Below are 20276 nucleotides of genomic sequence, written 5' to 3'. Positions count from 1 at the left end.
GAGGGAATGGCCTCAAGCTGCCGAGGAGGAGGAGGAGGAGGAGGAGGAGGGGGCCCTGGCTGCCCGATGAACACACACCAGCTGGGGAGGTTTAATCTACATCTCCTTAATGGGCTGGTTACCATGGGAACGAGGGAAATATGTGGCCTTTGCAGCAAGTCCCCTTTCTCTCACCATCCAAAAACCCAGATCTGGGCTGGTGGGCCCCTGGGGTGCTGCCTGCCTGACGCAGGGGGGATGGAGATGCCTCTCACCCCGCCCGCCCCATCAAGCAGTTGTAGCAGAACACCAAAATCTCATTGTTTTTAATTAAAGAGCTATGGATGAGGTAAAGGGGAGCTCAGCCTAGCCTTTGACATCAGGCTTAAAAATTATGGAGCACTCTTCCACAAAAGCAAACTACTTCTGACTTCCACCTCCAGTTCTTAATACAGGCAGCCAGACAGATACTGCCCAGAGCAAGGGGAGGGGAGGTGGACAGACTGAGACTGAGGGGATAGATAAGCCAGACCTCAGCAGGCTCTGGGAAGCAGAAGATACAGAAAGGTCACTCTTGTTTCCCTGGTGTCCCTTCCTTCCTTCTGGGAAGAAAGCCATTCTCCCCCCACACACATGTGAAGGGTTAACGTGGATGAAACCTGCGGGGGTTTCCAGACAGCTGTGAATAATGCTGGGCTGGCTGTGAGCAACTTATGTATTGCTTGCACCCAAGGGACCCGGGGCTGCTGTGCTGTGCCCCTAACACAAACCAGACGGTGGGAGCAGAGCACTACCTTAGCCCAGAAGCACGAGAAGAATTCCCCTATGCTATTGCCTTCCTCCCAGCTTCAGACCCAAATTCTCCGTCTGGTTCTTCTTGATGGGGAGCTGCGGCTTGGGCTGGCCTGAGCACCCTCCGCGCTCACCCTGGGGGTGGCAGAGCTATTCCCTGCTGTTTTCATCAAGACCCACGTCTGCCTCTGTCTGTCCAGGACCCTCAAGCATTCACCATTCATCCCACTGGTTTTTAACAGAGACAGCTGAGGAGAGGGAGGGTCTGACCGAATTTCCAAACCATGGGTGTTTCCAAAACATGCTCTGGTTAACATCACTCAAACCGATGGCTGCTAAACACATGCTGACAGAGGGGAGAGAGTCAGGCTCCCCCTCTGTCTTCTAGAAATGCCTGGTCCTTCCAGAGTCCCCTTTCCTCTGAGTTTTCCCCGACAGCTGTGGCTGGTGCATCCCGCAAAGCAGGATCCCTGCGCTGGGGCAGGTCAGAGGCAATAAACTGCTTTCCAGGTATCAGGGAGAGACCAAGGATCTCCCCAGCCCTCTGTCTTCAGAGCCAAGATGCTGCGCTCAGATTACCCCCACTGCAGGGTGGGGTACCCCCTGCATCTCCTATTCCAGTGTTTTTTCACTCTCACGTAAATCCCACCTGGAAGCAGCAAACCCACTCCCCCACTGCTATGTGATGAGAGGACATCACCTCCTGTGGCATTGCAAGTGGTGACACTTATATAAAAAAAAAAATCCTCCCTTTCATCTTAACCCACAGGGACCTTGGAGTCAACACCACCCTGTACCAGACCCAGGAGAAGGAAGGGTAGGAGACCCTGAGGCAGAAGCGGTTCCTGGGATTAGGGATGACACCAGCCACTGACAATGGCTCTGGGGGCAGCCAAAACCCTGCTGGCTTTTCCCAAGGAGAGTGTAGGGGTCAGAGGGCAAAGTGTCAGGAATAAAAGGTCTGGGGTCAAATGGATTATTTTAGCCAAAAACGCCCCTCCGACAAAAGCAGATTAAGGCAGGACTTAGAAGGCCAGGATCAGAGGAGGGGAGGTTTCTCTCAATCTGAGTGAGGGTGAGAGGTTACAAACTCTCCACAGCCATGTCTGGCATCCACGCTTATGGGAGCAGGGAGCGCCCTCACCCTCCACATTAAAGCACAAAGGGAAAGGCACTGCAAGGAGAAATGTGTCTCTGATGGGAAGGTAACTGTACTGGGATTTGTGGGAGAGAGCAGGATTGTCAGGATGCTCACATGCCTTTACTGCTTCCTCTCTGGAAGAAAAATCTCCCCCAATTCTCTCCTTCCTTCTAGGTTCCCCAATATCTCAACCACTCCTAAGACACAATGTCTGGAGACCCCCTAATTCAAGGGCCACTCACTACTTCCACACAGTCCCTGCTTTGTTTCTTTTCCAGGATACAAACACCAGGATGGAGGAACCTCCAAGTCGGGCAGCACGATGCCACTGTCTTGCCCAGTGCACGTTAGACTGACACAACCCCACCAGCACATCCATGGCTCAGCACCATCCATGGTCCCTTCAGCTGTCCGAGACACACTCACAGCATGAGAGAGCGAGACCTCAGCGATCCACCACCACGGGATTAGCCAAACTGGCCAACACACCAAGTCACCGAAGCCAGAACGCACCCAGCAGAACCAGACCACGTCACACTGTCTCCAACCCCACAGTGAGGTCGAGGATCTCCACCAAGGCCAGGTTTGGTGCTGATTTTAAAGACGCTTCTTCCAACCAAGGAGTCAAAGCCTGAAAGCTCCAGTTCAGCCCGTAGACCTGAGCTTCAGGGCAGAGCACCAGTTTGTTTGCTGGAAAGAGAACGGCCCCAGCCCAGTTCCGCAGGTCAGAGCAGAGAAGCTCTGGCCTCAGCGTGGAAATGTTTCTGTGGAGCACTGCACTGCCCTTCGCCAGCTGCCTTACCTCAAACTGTACACAAACGGAGAGAGGGAGGAGGGAGCCTGCTGGCATTTATCAGAGTATGCTGTCAGGGAGATGAATTACTCCTGCTCCCAGGAGTAAATTAGTGAGCTGCCTGGTTCCAGGCCTCTTCGGCACCGCTGCTGGAAACCAGCTAACCCTTTTGAAGGTTCAGTGAGTCTGAAACCACAAAACCAGTGCAAAAGGCCAAAAAGAAACATATCAATAAAACTAATCCAGACTTCGGTCTCTCTTGACCAACAGAGATTCCTCAGCCCAGGAATAAGCAAAGCCTGAGACACAAACCCAGAAAGCCAAGACACAGTTTTCCAGGCATCTCCACTCAAATCCATGCAGCAATCCTTCCTTCCTTTCCTCCATTTCCTTAATCCAGCCTACTTCTAGGAAGTCTGTGTCAGAACTAAACCCATGTAGTTCATGGGAGCCCGGCTCCCCTTTGCTCTTCTTGCAGAGGGCTGCTCCACTTCTTCATGCCTGCCTGGGGACAGGGAATCTGTTGCCATTCACACAACAAAAGCCACTGTACAAGTCTCTAAGAAGGCAGAAATATCTACTTAGGAACTACACAATAAGTTCAGATCCCCCCTATTCTGTCCTCATCTCATCAAGCCACAGCAATGGCCGAGAAGGAGCCTGGCTCCAAGATCCAGCCCAAAACAGCAGAAAAGGAGAAATGGTTGAAGGCCTCTGACTCTGTAGCTTTCTGCCAGGAAAATGCCTGAACGAAGATGAAATTTTCCACATATTCACAGACACAAGATACAAATATGATCTGATGTGACAGCTACACTCACTGCATAAGAAGAGAGAGCTGTTAAATGGGCTTGAACAGTGCTGATACAAGCTGGAACAAATTCTCACAGGGCTCTTGATCCTCACAAACCATAGCAGGAAACTATTCTGAGGAACAAAAAAATTTTCAGTGATGGTTACTAATGGACTCGATCTTAAGGGTCTTTTCTCACCTAAGCGATTCTATAATTCTATACTAAGGGACCTAATTCTGAATGTGCAAGAGGAGCAGAACACAGAATATCATTTAATTGTATTTTTTTCCCTTTAAGATTATACTTAGCATGGAACATTACATAAATCCACAGGCACCAGAATAAGCTATCCTGTATCGGTTCAAAAAGATATTAAATAAAAGACAAAGCAATTACTCCACTAGCCCAAGAGAAAGCATCACTTGAGATGCAGAAGCAGAGCTGGGTCTCTCCTGTGCAGCAGGAATCACTGGACTGGCTCCCTCTGAGGCAGAGCAGGAGGAAGCACCGCCAAGCTGGATGATTCCCCTCCATGGGGGCTGCGTAGCACTTGCCTTGCAAACGCTGTTAAACCACAGACCATGCTGGGGTAAAAACCTGACCAGCTTCCGATGGTCTCCCTCTTAAACCAACCTTCCTGGTCTCTTTTCTTAAGAACAAGAGTGGGTAAAATCAGATGGTTCAGATGATTCAGATTCCTGGGGCTGTGAAAAGGTTGTGGGCACCTGGATCACAGGGGAAAAAAAATTGTTCCCTCTAGGGGCAGGAAACACTAACAGCACATTAGAAACTAGAGGACAGCTTCCAGTGGAAAACAGATTGGGAATGGCTGGTCCTTGCTTTATAATCTCAGAGGAAACTAAATTGTGGAAATACTCACAGATCTCAAAGAGACACACCTGGCTGCTCATTTGCTGAGTACGCCCAAAAGGCAGGCAGGAAGGAGAAGACTCCTACCTGCTGAAACATGAATTAGTCAACCTAAAAAATGCCATTATGGGAGAAAGAAGGGGAGAGTGATCTTTTGGTGTTTCTCACAGATCTATTCTGGTGCAGTGCTGCACCAGCAGAACTAAGCGATCTTCCATTTAGGAAGAGATGTAGGTTGAGCTTGCACAGGCTCTCCTAGAGCTACCTGGCCTCGAACCCACCACAAAGAGGAAGAGTCCACCGAGGTGGTGTGTAATCAAAAATTAATCGATCAACCCTTGGACCTTAACCCTTAATTCTGGTCAAATCCAGAGCCACAACAAACCGCACGTGGGTTTCTAAAATCTACATGAAGTCAGTTAAAAGGAATTTATTCATTACACAACGGGATGATGACCTAAATGCCACAGAAGTAGGTTTGCTCTGGCTTTCACCCTAAATCCTAAAAGCAGGTATTAGGCAAGTGATCTCGAGCACAGATCTAAAGACCATGGTAGAGCAGGGCTGGGTTTGCAGAAGTTAAAAGCTGCGGGTTGTAGAACTCCAGCAGAAAATCTTGTGCAGTTTGCCTCTGTCAGTCTACCTGTTATGATACTGGGGTGCATGGCAAATCTCTGGAACAGGGACTGTAACACCTGGAAATAGTCCGTGACAAGCTGGGAGAGTCATGATGAGTTTCAGGTGAGAAACTGTTTACCTAGCACAGGTAAACAGTGAGATGGAAGGAAAAGGGGGACTCATTATGGGAAAGAGAAAAGCGAGGCCATGAGGAAAGTCTGCTCCTATGATGCTCAGGGCTCTTTGGACCCTGCTGACTACAAAAGGTGCATTTGTGATTCTGCCACATAGTGAAAGGCCCGCAGAGATAGACGGTGGAAAAGAGGCCACTCCAGGGACTGGCAGGCTGTGACCAAGAACTGCTCGAGTTAGAGAAGAGGGGTTTGCTTCTCCTGGTGCCTCCACTTCTCCGAAGCCCTTTGACATGGAGTAAAGATAGTGAGGCTCACAGTACTGACACAAAAACAGTCTGAGAGAAGTGAGAACAGCAGCAAAAGCCAAAGGTGGTTCTGTCAGGTCAGAAAACTGCAGCAGCAGCGTCACAACTGCCCAGTAATGCCCAGGCCCTGGTTGAAAACCAAATCAAGGAGATGGCATGTCCAGGCAGCGCTCTGAGGAGGTGGGAGCTGAATGCAAACACTGTCCAGTGTGGTAAAGTGGGAACTAGGGGCTGGTCTGGTCTATAGAAAAGGAAACTGGTGGTGGAGAACAGGGGCAGGGCCACAGGACTGGACCTCAGAGCTGTTCACAAGTTCCCAGAAGTAGTTGATATCCCACCTGAAGGTGGGACTTGCTTCCTTTATGGAAACAGTTTAGTAAACCAGAAGTAACCACCTCCCCAAATTACCCCTCTCCTGCTGCAGTCAGGGAAACAGCCACAGAGTCTTTGCAAATGACAGGATGTCACCAAAGTAACCATCTGCAACAGCCCCTTCTCTGCAGGGGAACAGCCCAGAGTGTGTCCCAGTCATGGTGCACCACTCTGCATCAAAGATGGTACAAGGGCTAGGGCTGGCTGAGCTGGACATCTGTGTGCAGGAGGGCTGGGGCTTGCAGCAGCGGCTTCCCTGCTCGTCATCCTACTCTGCCTCTGGCCTCACCTGGGCCCTTGACTTCCATCCTGAGCACCATTCAGGCAAGGTGTGATAATAGTCTTGGATTATTTGGTATCACAGATAACAAAGCACCCCCTTTTCTGTGTCCCTGAGAGGACTCCCACCAGCCACTGGCTGTGCAGAAAGAGCAGGAGGGGAAATGGGGGGGTTCATTTGCTCAATGAGTGGTTCCTGGAACCCAACCTGCTGCTTGCCAGCTCTCTGTCACCTCCAAGGAATGCAGGGAGGATCCAAAGAGGTTTCCTCCTGAGCACTCCTGTTTCCCTGTGAAGCCTGGCCATGCACTGCCTCCACCCTCCTCTGCCCCAGGCTTTCGGTCCAGCTCCCAGCCCCACGCAGCACCCCCCAGCCCACCTTCCTACCCAGCTGCTCTCTGCTCCCCCACCTGCCTCAGCCACCCCAGTTTTCCTCTCCACACACTCCCCTCATCTCTCTGCCACCTCACCGCCCCTCCTGGCTTCCCAGCTTTCCTCAACACCCTCCTTTTTCCTTCCCTTCTCTCCTCCTTTCCCCCTTCTGCCCATCAACCACTCCCTCTCCTCCTCCTCAGGCTCCTTTCTATGCTGCTCTCAAGCGGTGCTCAAGTGGCTCTAGATTACCTCCAGTCATCCCTGCTATGCATTGTCTAGGAAATCTTAATACTTATTTTAAAATCCAGGAGCTTGGTAAGCCTGGGCAGGAGGGAAGGGTGCTGCTGGCCCAAACCATGCTCAGGACAAGGCTATATTTGCCAGTGCAACCCTCCACGGCAGAGCAAGGTCTGAGTGGCTGCTCAACAGCTTTCTGCTGGCTCCTACAGAGCCAACCCCATTTCTTAATCCTCCATCGGCCCCGCAGAAATGCAGAGAAGTCACTTTCCCAATGGCAAAGGTACTGTGGAGAGAGCATCTCCACCACAGCACAAGCAAGCAGAGATCAGCAGGCAACAGGAGAGGACAAGAGGGAGCCCAGGAGAATCCTTGTCCCGTCTTGTGAGTACAACGCCCCCAACCCCAGTCCCTTGCCACCAATACACTAAAGGTGAATCTGACTTTCTCCAAAGGTGGATGAATTACTCACAGTTCTTTGTAGTTGGCATCATACAGAGTTGCCCACTTGTTCTGTTGATGTGGCTGCCATTTTATAGACTGGTAGTTGGGATCCAAGTAGGAGCCATTCAAGCTGTCATTATCTTGAATCAGGCCTGCAGTGAGGGGAAAATACCAATTTCAGTCACTCTGACAGAGTGTCCAGCTGAGTAAGAGCACAAGGAAGCGAATGGCATTGCTTGAAGCTTGCCAGGGCACCACCACGGGCACGAGATCTGGGCCAGGACGAACTCACCGCCCTGCTCTCCCCTTCTGAGGACCCAGCCAGGGTCGGGAGCCCCCCCCATTTGGCACCCTGCAGTGCCCACGTGCCCTCCCCCCAGCGCCCAGGGGTGCCCGTGCTGGCAGCAGGGGTTTGCATGCTGGGGGTATTAAGGGGAGGGAGACAGGGAGGGCAAAAACCACATACCTGGTGAGAGCGCTCCCGGCTGATGCCAGGGAGGCGTTTGGACTCTGTCAGGGTTGAGTGGCACGGACCCCATACCTGGCTCCTGTTTTATCAGCCCGTTGAGCATCTGTGCATTGAGGGTGTTGGGGGGCGATTCGGAGTGTTTCCGCTTCTTGGCAGGGTGCACTGGGAGGCTGCAGAGACCCGTGGGAAAGCAAAGGCTGAGCAGGGAAGCAAGAGGTAACATCCGTGTCCAGGAAAAAAGCTGGGATCTCACATAAAAACCAAACCCTTCGTGCAAGGAGCCACGGGTTCTTTCAGCACTATCACCACCTTCTCCCACCAGGCTCTGCCCACCCACCCTATGACCATCAAGCTCTGGGCCACCTGGGCATGGAGCCACATTTTTGCTTTCATCTCATTTGTCCCCACTGACCAACTCCGGAGCCATGCACTGCAAAGCCTTGCCCCACACTTTGGTCCATCTCCACCTCGATGCCTCCCCAGAACCAGAGCACGCTCCTTAATTTGCAGTTAAAGCCACTCATTTTGCTTACGCATTCTGCAAGCTTCCAGCTCCCATCCCCTCATCCCACACCGCTTCCCCAAATCACAAGAATCACGCCAAAAAGCCCCAGCGCCCTGAGGCCTTACTCTGCTCCGTGTTGCTGGAGGAGCTGGTGCAGCATCTGCGACTGCTGGGCGTGGTGGAGGTCGGCAGGAGCCATGCCCTGCCCGATGCCGTACGGCGGCATCAGGGGCTCAGCCTTCATGTACATGTCCCGCTGCAGGCCAGGGTAGTGAGGGTTGTGCTGCTGCTGGTGTGGGTGAGGGGGTGGCGGCGGGGGACCCTGGAGGTGGGGGGGTGGAGGCGGAGGCGGCGGAGGAGGAGGGTGCTCCAGGCGAGAAGGGGGAGTCATGTGGCACATGTTTTCGGGGGTCATGGTCCGGAGGAGGTGAGGATCTTGAAGGAAATAAAGTGGAACAGCTGTTAGACCAGCGTGTCCTAAGACCAGGTCCAGCACTCCTCTGCCCCTGAACCGTCCCAGTCCTGGTGAGCTTCATGAACCCACACCTCTGCCTCGCCTCAGCATGGCCGTGTCCCCTCGGCCATCCCATGTCCCTTGCAATGGACACCTTGCCCTGCGTTGATTTCTCCTCCCAGGTTCCTTAATGGCCCCAGACACCACCAGGGTTGCCCTGCATGAGAACCAGAGCAGGGCTTCCTTTCTTGTGTCAGTGGCATTGGCTGCCGACTTCAGACACAGCCTGTCCAAGTGGCGTTTACAGAGCGAGGACACAGCAAGGTCCTGGATGGCCACGTGATACAGGGACACGCAACACTGCAAAACCACACGTCTCATAGCATTCTGCATGTCTTATGAGGAGCGGCTGAGGGAACGGGGGGGGGTTTAGTCTGGAGGAGGCTGAGGGGAGACTTCATGGCCCTCTACAGCTCCCTGACAGGAGGGTGCAGAGAGGGGGGATGAGTCTCTTGAACCAAGGAACAAGCGCCAGGACAAGAGGGAATGGCCTCAAGCTGCCCAGGGCAGGGTCAGGCTGGCTCTGAGGAAGGATTTCTTTGCAGAAGGGGCTGTTGGGCGTTGGAATGGGCTGCCCAGGGCAGGGGGGAGTCCCCATCCCTGGAGGGGTTGAAGAGTCGGGTTGACCCAGCGCTGAGGGATCTGGTGGAGTTGAGAACGGTCAGTGTGAGGTTCATGGTTGGACTGGAGGAGCTTCAAGGGCTTTTCCAACCCAGATGATTCTGGGATTCTGTTCATCTTCTAAGAAGAGGTGAGACTGGACAGGGCAAACACAAAGGAAGTAGGCAAGGCTCACCTTGAAGCTCAAAGAACAAAAACTCAAAGGGCAACCAGGTCCTCAGGCTAGGGGACATGTTTCCCACAAGCATTCCTGATATTTGCTAAACCTAGGTATCGCGTGTGGATGTTTTGCAATGAAAGCATGTCTTTAGGAATTCCCAGGCAGCTTTTGTTTTAGCTTTTTATTTCCCTTCAAATAGAAAATCCATCAACTACAGTATTCCCATAGCACCAAGGAACTGCGTGGACCAAGAAAGGACAGCTGGGGGCAAAGGTCCAACAGTCAGCAACAGGGTCCGAAGCTTGAGCCCAGAAATGCAGAGCTGTAGAGAGAGCACCTGAACTTTACCTGATTTTACTGATTCTGGGCATGGTCCAAGGAAAGTGCCCAGCAATATGCTCTTGTGGCAAAGAAGATCTACTTCATGATGCTAGAGCTCCTTGTAGGGAGGCCCTTGTGTGGGCCACCACACCCTGCCCAGAACCCAGAGTCTGCTGAGGGAGCCTTGAGAAGCTGAGGGTGAGACTGACCCCACAGAGCACTGCTCTGCCGAGAGCTCGGGTCCCAGCTCGGTGTGGTGCCTGGACACTCCACAGTCCCAGCAGAGATGTCCCAGGGATGCCCACACCCAGCTTGGGCCAGAGGCACCAAAACAGGCCTCTCACCGACTACAACCATGCAAGGACAATCGCTGTGCTGCTTCTCCAACGAGAGCACACATAGGCATGGGAACTGCTAGGGAAGAGACAACTGCAGGACCTGAACACCTCCAGCTCATCAGCAGCACCGGTAGGGATTCCTGTGGGGGCACTTGTTTGTTTGTTGTTTGCTTTGTTTTTTTAAAAAAATTTAAACCAGAAGGAGACTTTGATCTCTAAATTTAAATAAACAAAAAGGGACATTCAAATGGGATCCTACCTTTCTCCTCCTCTATTTGGAATTGGATACTCAAGCCATGCAATGATTAGGGTCGATTTGACTATATCACCATCAAAAGAAATGCTTGGTGTGTGGAGGTGCATGCAAATCCATCTCCCTTTCTGCAGCTGCTTGGGTCTCCAGCTACCCATAAACCCAATGCACAGCAACACCAGTGCTCAGCTGAGGGCTTTAACTAGAACCAAAACATTTTTGGAGGCTAGAAGCAAAAATTAAAGCGTGTAAATTAAAAGCAACATGGCTCAATCTCACCCAACGTGCCTCAAGAATTCCTAGAAATAGTGATTTGACCAAAGGAAATAATATGAATAATTTTACTAAGAAAAACACATGCGTTGGTGAGAAAGTTGGTGTGCTGGCAAGATGTGGAACAGGCTCAGCGCTCATCTCAGATGGAGCAGGATGATTTCTGTCTCCTTTGAACACAGGTGTTTGTCTGAGGCTGCCCACAGCACCGAAGGACTGGTCCCACTAGTGACCGCGCTGGTGAAGTTGTAACAGCACTCTCATCAGCCTTAATGACAGGATTAAGTGTCTATTCAAATGTTCTGGGAATAATCAGCTCTGGCATCATTTCAGCACCTTATTTTTATGTTTGAATGCAGCCTAAAATAGAGTGAGCTTGTGTCATGAGCAAGTGGAAGGCAAAGATCTGAGTCTGATGAATTGCAATGATCTCTTATGTCAGCTTCTCTACCCTCACTGCAGAAACTGTGAAGAGGAGAAAGAAACTGTAAAGAGAAGAAACTTTCCACCTGGAACATACTTCTTTAGCACAATCAAACCCTTGCACGGCTAGATTTTGCAAGTGAAGAAAAGCAGTGAAGAAATACAGGAAAACTAAAAGAATGATCACTAATTTTACTGCAAGACACATGAGAAATGAGCTGACAAAGAGTGTGAGCAGACCTACGCCAGAAAATCTACGCACTGAAAAATCTCAATACTCAAGATTTTACATGTGAGAGAACCTTTTCAGAACACACGCTGATGATGTCATGCTGAGAAAAATATGACTTGAAAGAATTTACAAATTTTCCCAGGAAAAGGAGCGAACATCCTGGATGTAGATGAGTGGGAATTTGAGGCATCTCCTAGGGAAGTGGGTAACAGAAGCCTTGTGTGTAAGTTCAACATTTCTCCTGCATGGAAGTCCTTCCCTCCCATCCTAGCATTAAAACAGATATCAATACCACTCCAAAAGCCTGTGCTTGCTAAGGAGATTTACAGCATCGGCCTTTGAACAGCAGCAAAAAGATCCGCTAAACTCACATTACCCTCCTGAGACCTCCCCAGGATCTCACACACCAACAAAACCCAGTAGCAAGCCAGGTGCTGATGCCTAGCTGAAGCACATCACCTGACAGATGAGAAACTGGAACTGAAAGGCCCATGCAGCAATGAAACGTGCAGCTGAGCCATGGCCTCAGAACCAGAGCTCTTTGCTGGCTTTCCCTGGCTGTGGGAACCACGCAGCCTGGTCCCCAGCCCCACAAAAGAAGCCTCCATCCACCTTTTCTTTGCCAGGCCAAAGCACATCTGTTTTCACAGCCTCTGCCTAACGCTGTGGAGGTGTGTCTGCCTCAGCCTGAGTGTTCAGGTGTTCCCACAGCATACACCCAGGTCCCTGCAGAAATGAGGGACTGACTCCTGTGGTGTTTGGCCCTGGGGTATAAGGAAACCAAGGGGAGAAGGAAGGGACAGTGACTCTGCAGGTGGTTTAAGTGCAAAAAACTTCTTTGCAGCCCGCTGGGGACATCTGATTATGCCAAGCACCAGCGGGAGGGAGAAAACACACCCAGGGACTGGCCAAGCCTGTCATAGAGACTATGGGGACATGGATGGGGATAGCAGGGAGGAAATCTGCAGGTCTCTGCCAGGTTGCTCCCCTAAGCAGGTGCCACCAGCCAGCCTTGAGCCAGACACTGGGCTGGGTGGACTTTGTTCTCCGAACAACCAGGCAGTGGTTGACTAATGAGGCCAAAGCACTTGACTAGGAATCAGAAAACTCCTCCCGTTGCAAGGTCTGGAAAAGTGAAATGTATTTACACTGAGCGTTCCTACTGAAGGCTGCCAGGGCAGGGCTGCTTCCATGCATTCGCCCATTCTGCTCCCTGTCAAAATCTCTCATTGCCCTTTTCCAGCACATATCCAGATGGATTCCTCTGCCCACGCTCACGGGTCCTGCTCCTGGGCCAGCTGCCCTTCTGGAGGTGTCTCAGGGACAGCCTGGCCATGCACTACAGCTCAGGGAGGATGGGAGGTCTCCATCCTCAGGAGTTTGGGGATCAGGATCAAGGAGCAGCCTTGTTTTCACACAATGGCTGGGGCGGGCAGTGACATCCCTGCGGTAGAGTATCTCTCTGTTTTTTCACGACATGCCCCTTACCCAGCTCTGCTCCTGCCATCCTGACAAACACTCAATTTCCACCCATAACCTGGAGCAAAGACTAGCATGGCTCGACAACGCAACTGGCTGCGTGGCTTTGGCACCACTCAGTCTGGCTGACGGATACAACTTCCAACAGCTGCAGAACAACCCTCAGAGACCAAACCCATGTAGGACAGCCGCCTCGGGGCTGGGAGAGGAGCCTCGCATCCTCCCCTACAAAACACTGCAAGAAATGGGTCTTTGCATCATTTTAAGTGAACATCCTGACCCTGCAGCATGGTCAGTCTTGGTATTGGCAGCTTGGCTACAAGCTGGGAAACCTCATGCAGCTTTCAAGGGACACACACGAGTGTCCGAGAACATGCCCTCACAGCCAACAGTGCCTCTTCACCATGTCCACAGCACATCACAGTCTTCACAGGCTCCTAACTGGAGTGGGGACAGGGGCCGATGCATTTGCCAAATGCAGGACCCATGCTCCGCACTCCTAACTCCAGGATAAAACCAGGTCTGGGAATCTGATCCTTCCCTCATGAGGAAGGAGCTGCTTTGCTCTCCGGAGCCTCCTCTCCTCCCCAAGCAGAGGTGCTCCTGCCAGCACGTCAAAGCAGCTCTCCCTGTGGTGAGCAACCCGGCCTCTTTGTTATATTTAAGGAACGGCCAGGAGGAATTCCAGGGATTTTTTTTAGCAAGATAAACAGAACTCTTGACCTCTTCCATCAAAAAAAAAAAAAAAAAAAAAAAAAAAAAAAAAAAAAAAAGAGCAGGCGCTGTTCCTGGTGGGGACTGGGCTGGAGCCTGGGGGAAGAGGGTGCTGCTGCCGCGGGGGAAGGGAGACCAGAAGCAACCTTCCTTCCTCACCAAGGAGTTTCTTCCACCAAAGAGCAGTGAAGGTCACCAGAGGAACCAAATAATGCTCAGTGGCTTCCCCTGGGGGAGCCAGGAGGGCCTGGCAGTGACCCCGCCTGAACCTGTGGGCACACAGCTCTCCCTGCCCTTTGCAGGGGGAGCAGAAGACCCCCAGGATCCACTGGCCCCACTGGAGTGGAGGGAAGGGCTGGGAAGGAACTTACTGATAAACGGCGGGTTCATGTCTGTCTCCCTGAGCCAGGCTCCATTTCAGGGACGCGCTCACACTCCTGGCCTTTCGCTCACCCGAGGCGGAGGGCAGGACAAGGAGGCTTGCAGCTCCATATCCCACCCTGCCCACGGACAAGTCACACCGCTGATCTCTCCCCGTGTAAGTGGATTCCCACCTTGCCTTCTCTCCCGTTCCCTCTCTTGCTCGCTCTCCCCCCTTGCAAAGACTAGCAGCAGAACAATAGGCGAAAGTCTAGGGATATTTACTAACTGATAATCTCCCCACGTATTGCAGCCGCCTGTTTTCTCCCGTCTGATAAAGATTTCAGAGCCAACCACTTTCACAGAACAAAGAGGGGGAGGACGCTGGGTTTGGGGTTTGCATTACTAATTCCCCCCCCACCTCCCCTCTTTTTTTAAGCACTTACCATTCACCTGCTGAGGGGAGTAGGCTTCTGATCCAGAGTCAGGGGGAGAGTCAGGTAAAGTGCTGCAGAGCAATGGGGAAAGAGAAGGGAAGGTCATTTTAAACCAGCTTCCAGCTCAACTGATAGGTCCAGTTTGATCAAAGCACCCTCCAGGCTCTGGTTGGAAATCCCAGCGGCGCCCACAGCAGCTCCCCAACATCCCAAGCGTGTCCAGCTGAAGAGCTCGGGACTGTCAGCGCTGTCAGAGTGGTTCTCTGGACCTCAGGAGAGCCACCCTACCCCGCTCCCCAGAGTGGTTCCCTGGACCTCAGGAGCCGGAACAGACATTTTGTTGACCTGCTAGTGAGACCCCCAGTTAAAAGAAGCCAAACTGAAATTCATCTGTTCCCTGGAGAAGGACGGTGTGCTTCACCCTGGGTAAACGGGAGGCTCAGGGCAGCTGGGCTGGGACCTGGGATCTGATGCACCACAGGATGGATTCTGCCTTGTGACCTGTACGAACCTGAGCACCACCACAGCTGCTGGCTGTATCACCCTGGCTTTACTCCAATGTCACCAGGAGCAGGATTTGGCCCTGACTGCAAAATGCAACCAAATAAAAGGGGGACCTCTCAGCTGCCTTCTTCAGCACACCCACGGCTTGGGGACGGCAGGACTGAGGACCAGCCATGTTATGTGTGGTGGCAGCACAGATGCACTGCAGGGAGCTGGTTGGCTCTTTCATCCTTCTTTATTTTACCTCAAGCCAGCACAGACTCCAGTCAGCTGGGCTCTTCAGCCATTTCTAAAGCATCTCCTTGGAAATTCATTTGAAGCAATTTTTCCTTTTCGCAGCCCCTCCTCAGCATGCATCCCACTGCAGCAGAAGCTTGGGCCTCACACATCTTCAGGGTAAAATTTCCACCACCCTGATGCACAAATAAAGGATTTGCCTGTCTCAGGTTCTTCTCTAGCAACATTTTAGAGATCAAGTGCACAGAAAAAGTTGAGGCCCTGATCCCAGCTAGACTGAGCCATGGTCACTGCAAGCCAAAGCTGCTGCAGAGATGGTTAGGGAGATGGTGGCGCTGGTGGCTGGAGCTGTCATTGCCTGCATTTTCTGTCCTGTGGAGATCTTGGGCAGGGAGATACCTTGTCTGCCCACCCATATCCGCTCCATCACTGGTGACACACAGCCTCAACAGCCCAGTTCCTCAGCAAAGTCTGCTCCATCTAAGACAAACACGGCTTCCTCCCCATCTCCTGACACCTCGGTCCTCATCACATGTGGATTTTCAATGGGGATCCTTTTCCACTCCCCCATCTTACACCACCAGCTTTGTGGCTGCAAAATAATCCCAGACAAATCAGTGCTTCTTGGATGAAAGCTGGCCAAAAAGTCAACGAGGCCCCTAGGCAGCAGTACACCATGCACATGCCTCTGAAATTCTGCTACTGACAGCACTCACTACTACAGCAGCAAACCAAGACATCCAGCAGCCCCTTCCTGCACCAGAGGAGCCCAAGACCAGGCAAATGGGTTCTCCATGGTAAGTGGAACACAGCCGGAGAGGGTGTAACACCAACAAAGAGCCCTCACTGTACTTCCCTCATCTTCCACCTTCATTCGTAGCACCTTTCCACCGCTCCCTTCCTACGCTTGGTCTGGAGCATCTACCACCAGCCCTATCTCCAGGCTCCTTGCCATGCTGGACATGACTTCATACTGTATTTCCTAGGAATTTATCAGGATTTGTGCCCCAGCAAGCCAAGTTTTGGTCAGTAACAAAAGGGCCTGGGACAATTCAGGCTGGAGAAGGCCTTGCAAAAGAAAGGTGGACACTGCAGGATTCACACAGAGAGGTAGTGTGGATGTGTCTAGTCCAAGGAAGGGTTTGTTGGTATCCAACATGTGAGATGTTGCTCCTCTGGGAAAAGCCTAGTACAAGGGGGAAAGAGACATTCTGGGATGCTGAAGAAACGCTGCCATCAAAGCCGACCCAGCTCATCTACATCCAAACCAAGGTCTTCACTGCAAGCTGTGATCCTTACTCAGGACCTCTCACATCCTGGAGAATGTCAGGTGCGTGCAGAAGAAAGGGACACAACAAGGCATCACATCAAGCTTTTGGGCCTGACTCCCCCTAAGATGCACGTAGCCTTCTGGGTACACAGCAAAGGAAAACTCCCCGGACTGGGGACAAAATAAGGGCAGATTTTGTTTAGCTTGTTTCTTTCTGGAAGATCTCTCCAAATTCATCCAAAGGGCCAAAGTCATCCCAATGGAGCTGCATTATGGCTGAATCATTGGTTCAGTGTGCTGGAGGCTTCCAAATCCAGTATCGCCAGGCTGCACTCACTGGCAACCCCAGAGGGCACAAGGCAGAGAGAGAAAAGCCAGACAGGGGTTTGCAGAGATGAGTCCTCCTGGTGCTGTCCTGGCCCCCTTGTCCCTTACATCCACCACCTCCACTGGACAAGGCGCAGAGATTGGCTGTGCAGAGAGTGCGTCAGGGCCAGCCATCCCCTGAGCTGCAGAGACAGGTCAGACCATGGCACAGCTCCTTGCGGTGTGGCTATCGCCAACTGTCAGGGCCTCCTGCTGCTGAACATGCTGCTGAACACTTGATTTTCTTCTGTCCACCTTCAGATCATCTTCTTGTTTCACTTCTCAATGACTGGGGGAGAGCAGCCCAGACCAGAGAGGTGCATGAGGAGGAAGGGACCAGACACGTTCTTCCCTTTGGGTCTCCAGGCAGTAAAGCTTCTCTCCCAGACACTGCTGTAGGGCCACACGCTCTCAGCATGCCATGCCTGCCCAGGTGCTCTCTGCAGACACGGTCTCTGTCTGTCCCTTTGGCCGCTGCCATGTTGCTGCACTCTCCCGGCCTGACAGGGTCATTCCCTTCCTGCTTGTTCCAGGCAAGGCCATCCCAGAAAGCAGGAACTACAACTTTTCCCCTGCCAGGACTAACTGTCCAGTTGAGTCCATCAGCAATACTAAAACCCGGTCATCTTCTTGCCCTTCAGCAGGTCTGCATCCAGAGTTTGTTGCAAAGGAGTACAAACCCAGCTCAGATGCCATTTTTTTCTTCCCTTGAGTGAAGTATCTACAACATCAGGCTAGGAGAAGTACATCTCTCTGCTTAATTTAGTTAACATCTCTTGAGATAGTCACAGGAACGTCCTGGTGACTGATTTTTGTCTTGTTCAAATTTATTCTTTGTCTCTTCCTTCTTAAAAAAACCCCACCAATGTTACGATATTCTCCCATCACACACTTGTAGATGAGAAACATAGATATCCTGGTCACCCAGAGCCGATGGCACTGCCACCACCTGCAGATGTGGGGGACGTTACTGATCCTCTCTAACTCAATGCACACAAACAAGATCCACCAAACAACCTTTCAGGAAACTTCAGGACCTACACATGTGAAAAAAACATCTCTCCGAAGCAAGGGCTTCACACAGACTGATGGTGCCAGCACTTAAGGCACAGTGGGACAAACTACCCCCACCCTCCAGGCCCCACCAGCCTGGAGAACACTCGTCCCACCATTCACCCTTGTTCTGCCACCCCAACCCCACTTACCCAGGTGCGTAGGAGGCCTTGGGCTCTGATTTGATTGGAGGAACCACGTTGTTTAGGCAGTGGCCACCGAGGTAGCCCTTGGGCACCACCATGCCATTGTTGTTATTGCAGTTGAGGTGAGCACCGTAGCCGGGTCCACAAGAGTTGGCCAGAAGAGGAGCATGGCGGATGGGGAGCTGGCTGCCCGGGGGAGGAAGGTGGAGGGAACCGCTGGAAGCGGGGTTGGTCACATTGGTGATAGAGCTGGCAAGAGGTGCGTTGATGGTGGTTGAGCTGGAGGGCTGGGGGTGTGCATAGCTGGCTGAAGCAGGGATGTCAGGGAAACAGCTGAGAGAGAGAAGGGGACAACCTCAGCAGAGGGACAGGTAGACGGTGCTTCCTGCCCACCCCTCCCCTCCCCAGCCATGCAGCAATGGGGATGGAGCCACTCTGGGACATCCAGAAAACAGCAGAACAGGCAGCGTTGTGGTGGCACCAGCAGGAGCGTACAGGGGGGCAGGTCCATCACCTGGGTTGGTGGGATGCAACCCCAAGGGTGCAAAATCCACCTGTGGAGCTGTAAAGGCCAGAAGCGCCCAGGACACCAACCTCAAAGCTTGTGAAGACAGCAGGATCTGCTCACCGTGCTTCCGCTTACAGGCCAGTGCAGGGAAGCCGCTTTGCCCCGTCAGCCCCAGTGATGCTGCTCCCATGCTATGGCCCAGATCACCTTGGCTGCTCCCCCCCCTTGACGATATCGGCACACAGAGGGAGACCCTTCCCTTCTCCACACTCATGTCATGCTGGGGATTTCACACCGAGCTCCTAGCGCTTGCTTTCCCATTGCTCAAATTAAGAAAAAGTCTTTTGCGGTGCCCTCAGGAGGTGAATACGAGGGGACAGAAGAGACGGGGGAAATTCAAAGGCAAGAAGCCAGCAAGAGACAGGAGGAAGAACTGGAAATGAGTAAGGAAGCAAAGAGCAATAAACGAGGACTCTAGGAGGGACAGAGGCATAGCTGGGGTGCACAGTGATTTCTAAATGATTCCCCAAATCGTAGGGCTGGAAATTGCTCAATGTGTCTCCACAGAAAACAACAGTGAAGGCTGTTCCTGCTGCGGAGCGAGGGAAGCACTTACATATCTGGTGAGTCCTCCTTGCTGATGTACTCTTCCAGGATGCTAGTATCGATGTTAGATGGTTCCAGAGCTCCATTAATGTCATGGCCTGCAAAGGGAGAGGAGGTGGAAGCATGAGCCATGAGAAGAACAAGAAAGGCCCTTGCTTCGCAGGTCACAAACATCACCAAACCTTTGCAGAGCCCAGAAACTGATCTGAGATCAGCAGATCCTTCAGTTCGAGAACTGCCATCTATCCATACCCATCTGCATCCCAGCATAAAACCAGACAGAGATGGGGCGCATGGGACGAGCCCGGGTGGTGACACAGGGGTGGGGTTTGTCTCCAGCAATTTGCAAGCCCCGCTCTGGCTGTGGGACACACGGGCTTCCCAGGGCCAGGCTCAGGACACGTGGGAGATGGGAGATCATGGGGTCAGGCCTGAGCTATGCAAGACACATGGCTCCACGGAGCACCAGAGCCAGGTCTTGCCCAACCACCACCACCAACTCGGTGCTGACGTGGCCTGCAAGAGCTCTGTCAGCAAAGCCGCGAGAGCCACTGGCCTCGCTGGGACCGAGGGGCTCCCTGTTGCAGGCTGCAGGAGAGAGCAACTCCGGCAGAGGCAGGGCTGTAAGCATGGGCTCAGGGGTTGCTCCAGGAAAGCTGGTTTCCTTCCCTTTGGAGCCTTGTCTCTGCTTTGCAAAACGCACTGGAATTTCTCCGTTGCTGCCATGACAGCTCTGGATCAGCTCCCGACCCCGCAGGAGCCCTCCTCCCTCTCCTCTCCTACATGGGCAAGCGGTGGACTTCCCTCTCCTTTCTCCTAGAGAGCTCCTCCTCCACTCTCCTGTTCTGGGGAAGCTGGGCTGGGTTTTGTTGACAGAAAGTGCTTTCTTTATCTGTCTCTCTGAAGTGGGAGTCTGCAGCCCTCTGGGGTCGGTGCCAGCCCTCGGTGCCAAAGACACTGCCAAGAAAGTGGAAGAGAAGGCCCAGCTCCCCCCACCTCCCCCAGCTCAGATAACGAAGATGGCCCCTTCCTGAAAGACCTCGCGGCTCCACGTTAAAGCACAATGTCCCTCACCCCCAGGAGAAGACCCTGACCCCCGCCTCCCCCCTGCAGACCATGCGCCAGGGAAAGGTCAGCCGCTGAACCGCAAAAACCCAGAACGGGGGGTTTCAGCCCACCCCCGGCCAATTGCAGCTCTCCCCTCTGCAAATCCCTTTCATACCAAGACAAGCAAATCGGCAGAAATAAATCCAGCTAGGAATTCTGCCAAATGGACAGGGTGTGTGCGCGGATGGAGGGATCTCTCCCTTAGTAACCCAGGCTAGAGGGGAAAAAACCTGGGTAGCCATTCACT

General features: G+C 52.5%; 1 protein-coding gene across 7 annotated transcripts in view; it reads right to left on the bottom strand.

Moving 5' to 3' along the window:
• Window positions 1-20276, bottom strand: part of MYRF (myelin regulatory factor) — a 62397-nt gene that overhangs the window by 17507 nt on the left and 24614 nt on the right. For 4 of the 7 annotated variants that reach the window (XM_026850229.1, XM_026850232.1, XM_026850231.1 and 1 more), the window contains exons 2-7: window positions 18933-19020; window positions 17815-18141; window positions 14242-14303; window positions 8233-8542; window positions 7600-7772; window positions 7162-7285 (exon numbers count right to left, since the gene is read on the bottom strand). In XM_026850229.1, the coding sequence (XP_026706030.1) occupies window positions 7162-7285; window positions 7600-7772; window positions 8233-8542; window positions 14242-14303; window positions 17815-18141; window positions 18933-19020 (1084 nt within the window). Of the gene's footprint in view, window positions 1-7161; window positions 7286-7599; window positions 7773-8232; window positions 8543-14241; window positions 14304-17814; window positions 18142-18932; window positions 19021-19625; window positions 19721-20276 lie in introns of those variants that run through there. The other 3 variants (XM_026850233.1, XM_026850234.1, XM_026850235.1) reach the window with 2 other exon arrangements.

Source organism: Athene cunicularia, assembly GCF_003259725.1.
Source record: "Athene cunicularia isolate RWA chromosome 5 unlocalized genomic scaffold, athCun1 chr5_part2, whole genome shotgun sequence".
Classification (NCBI taxonomy): Eukaryota; Metazoa; Chordata; class Aves; order Strigiformes; family Strigidae; genus Athene; species Athene cunicularia.
This window is presented reverse-complemented; position numbering and strand designations above follow the sequence as displayed.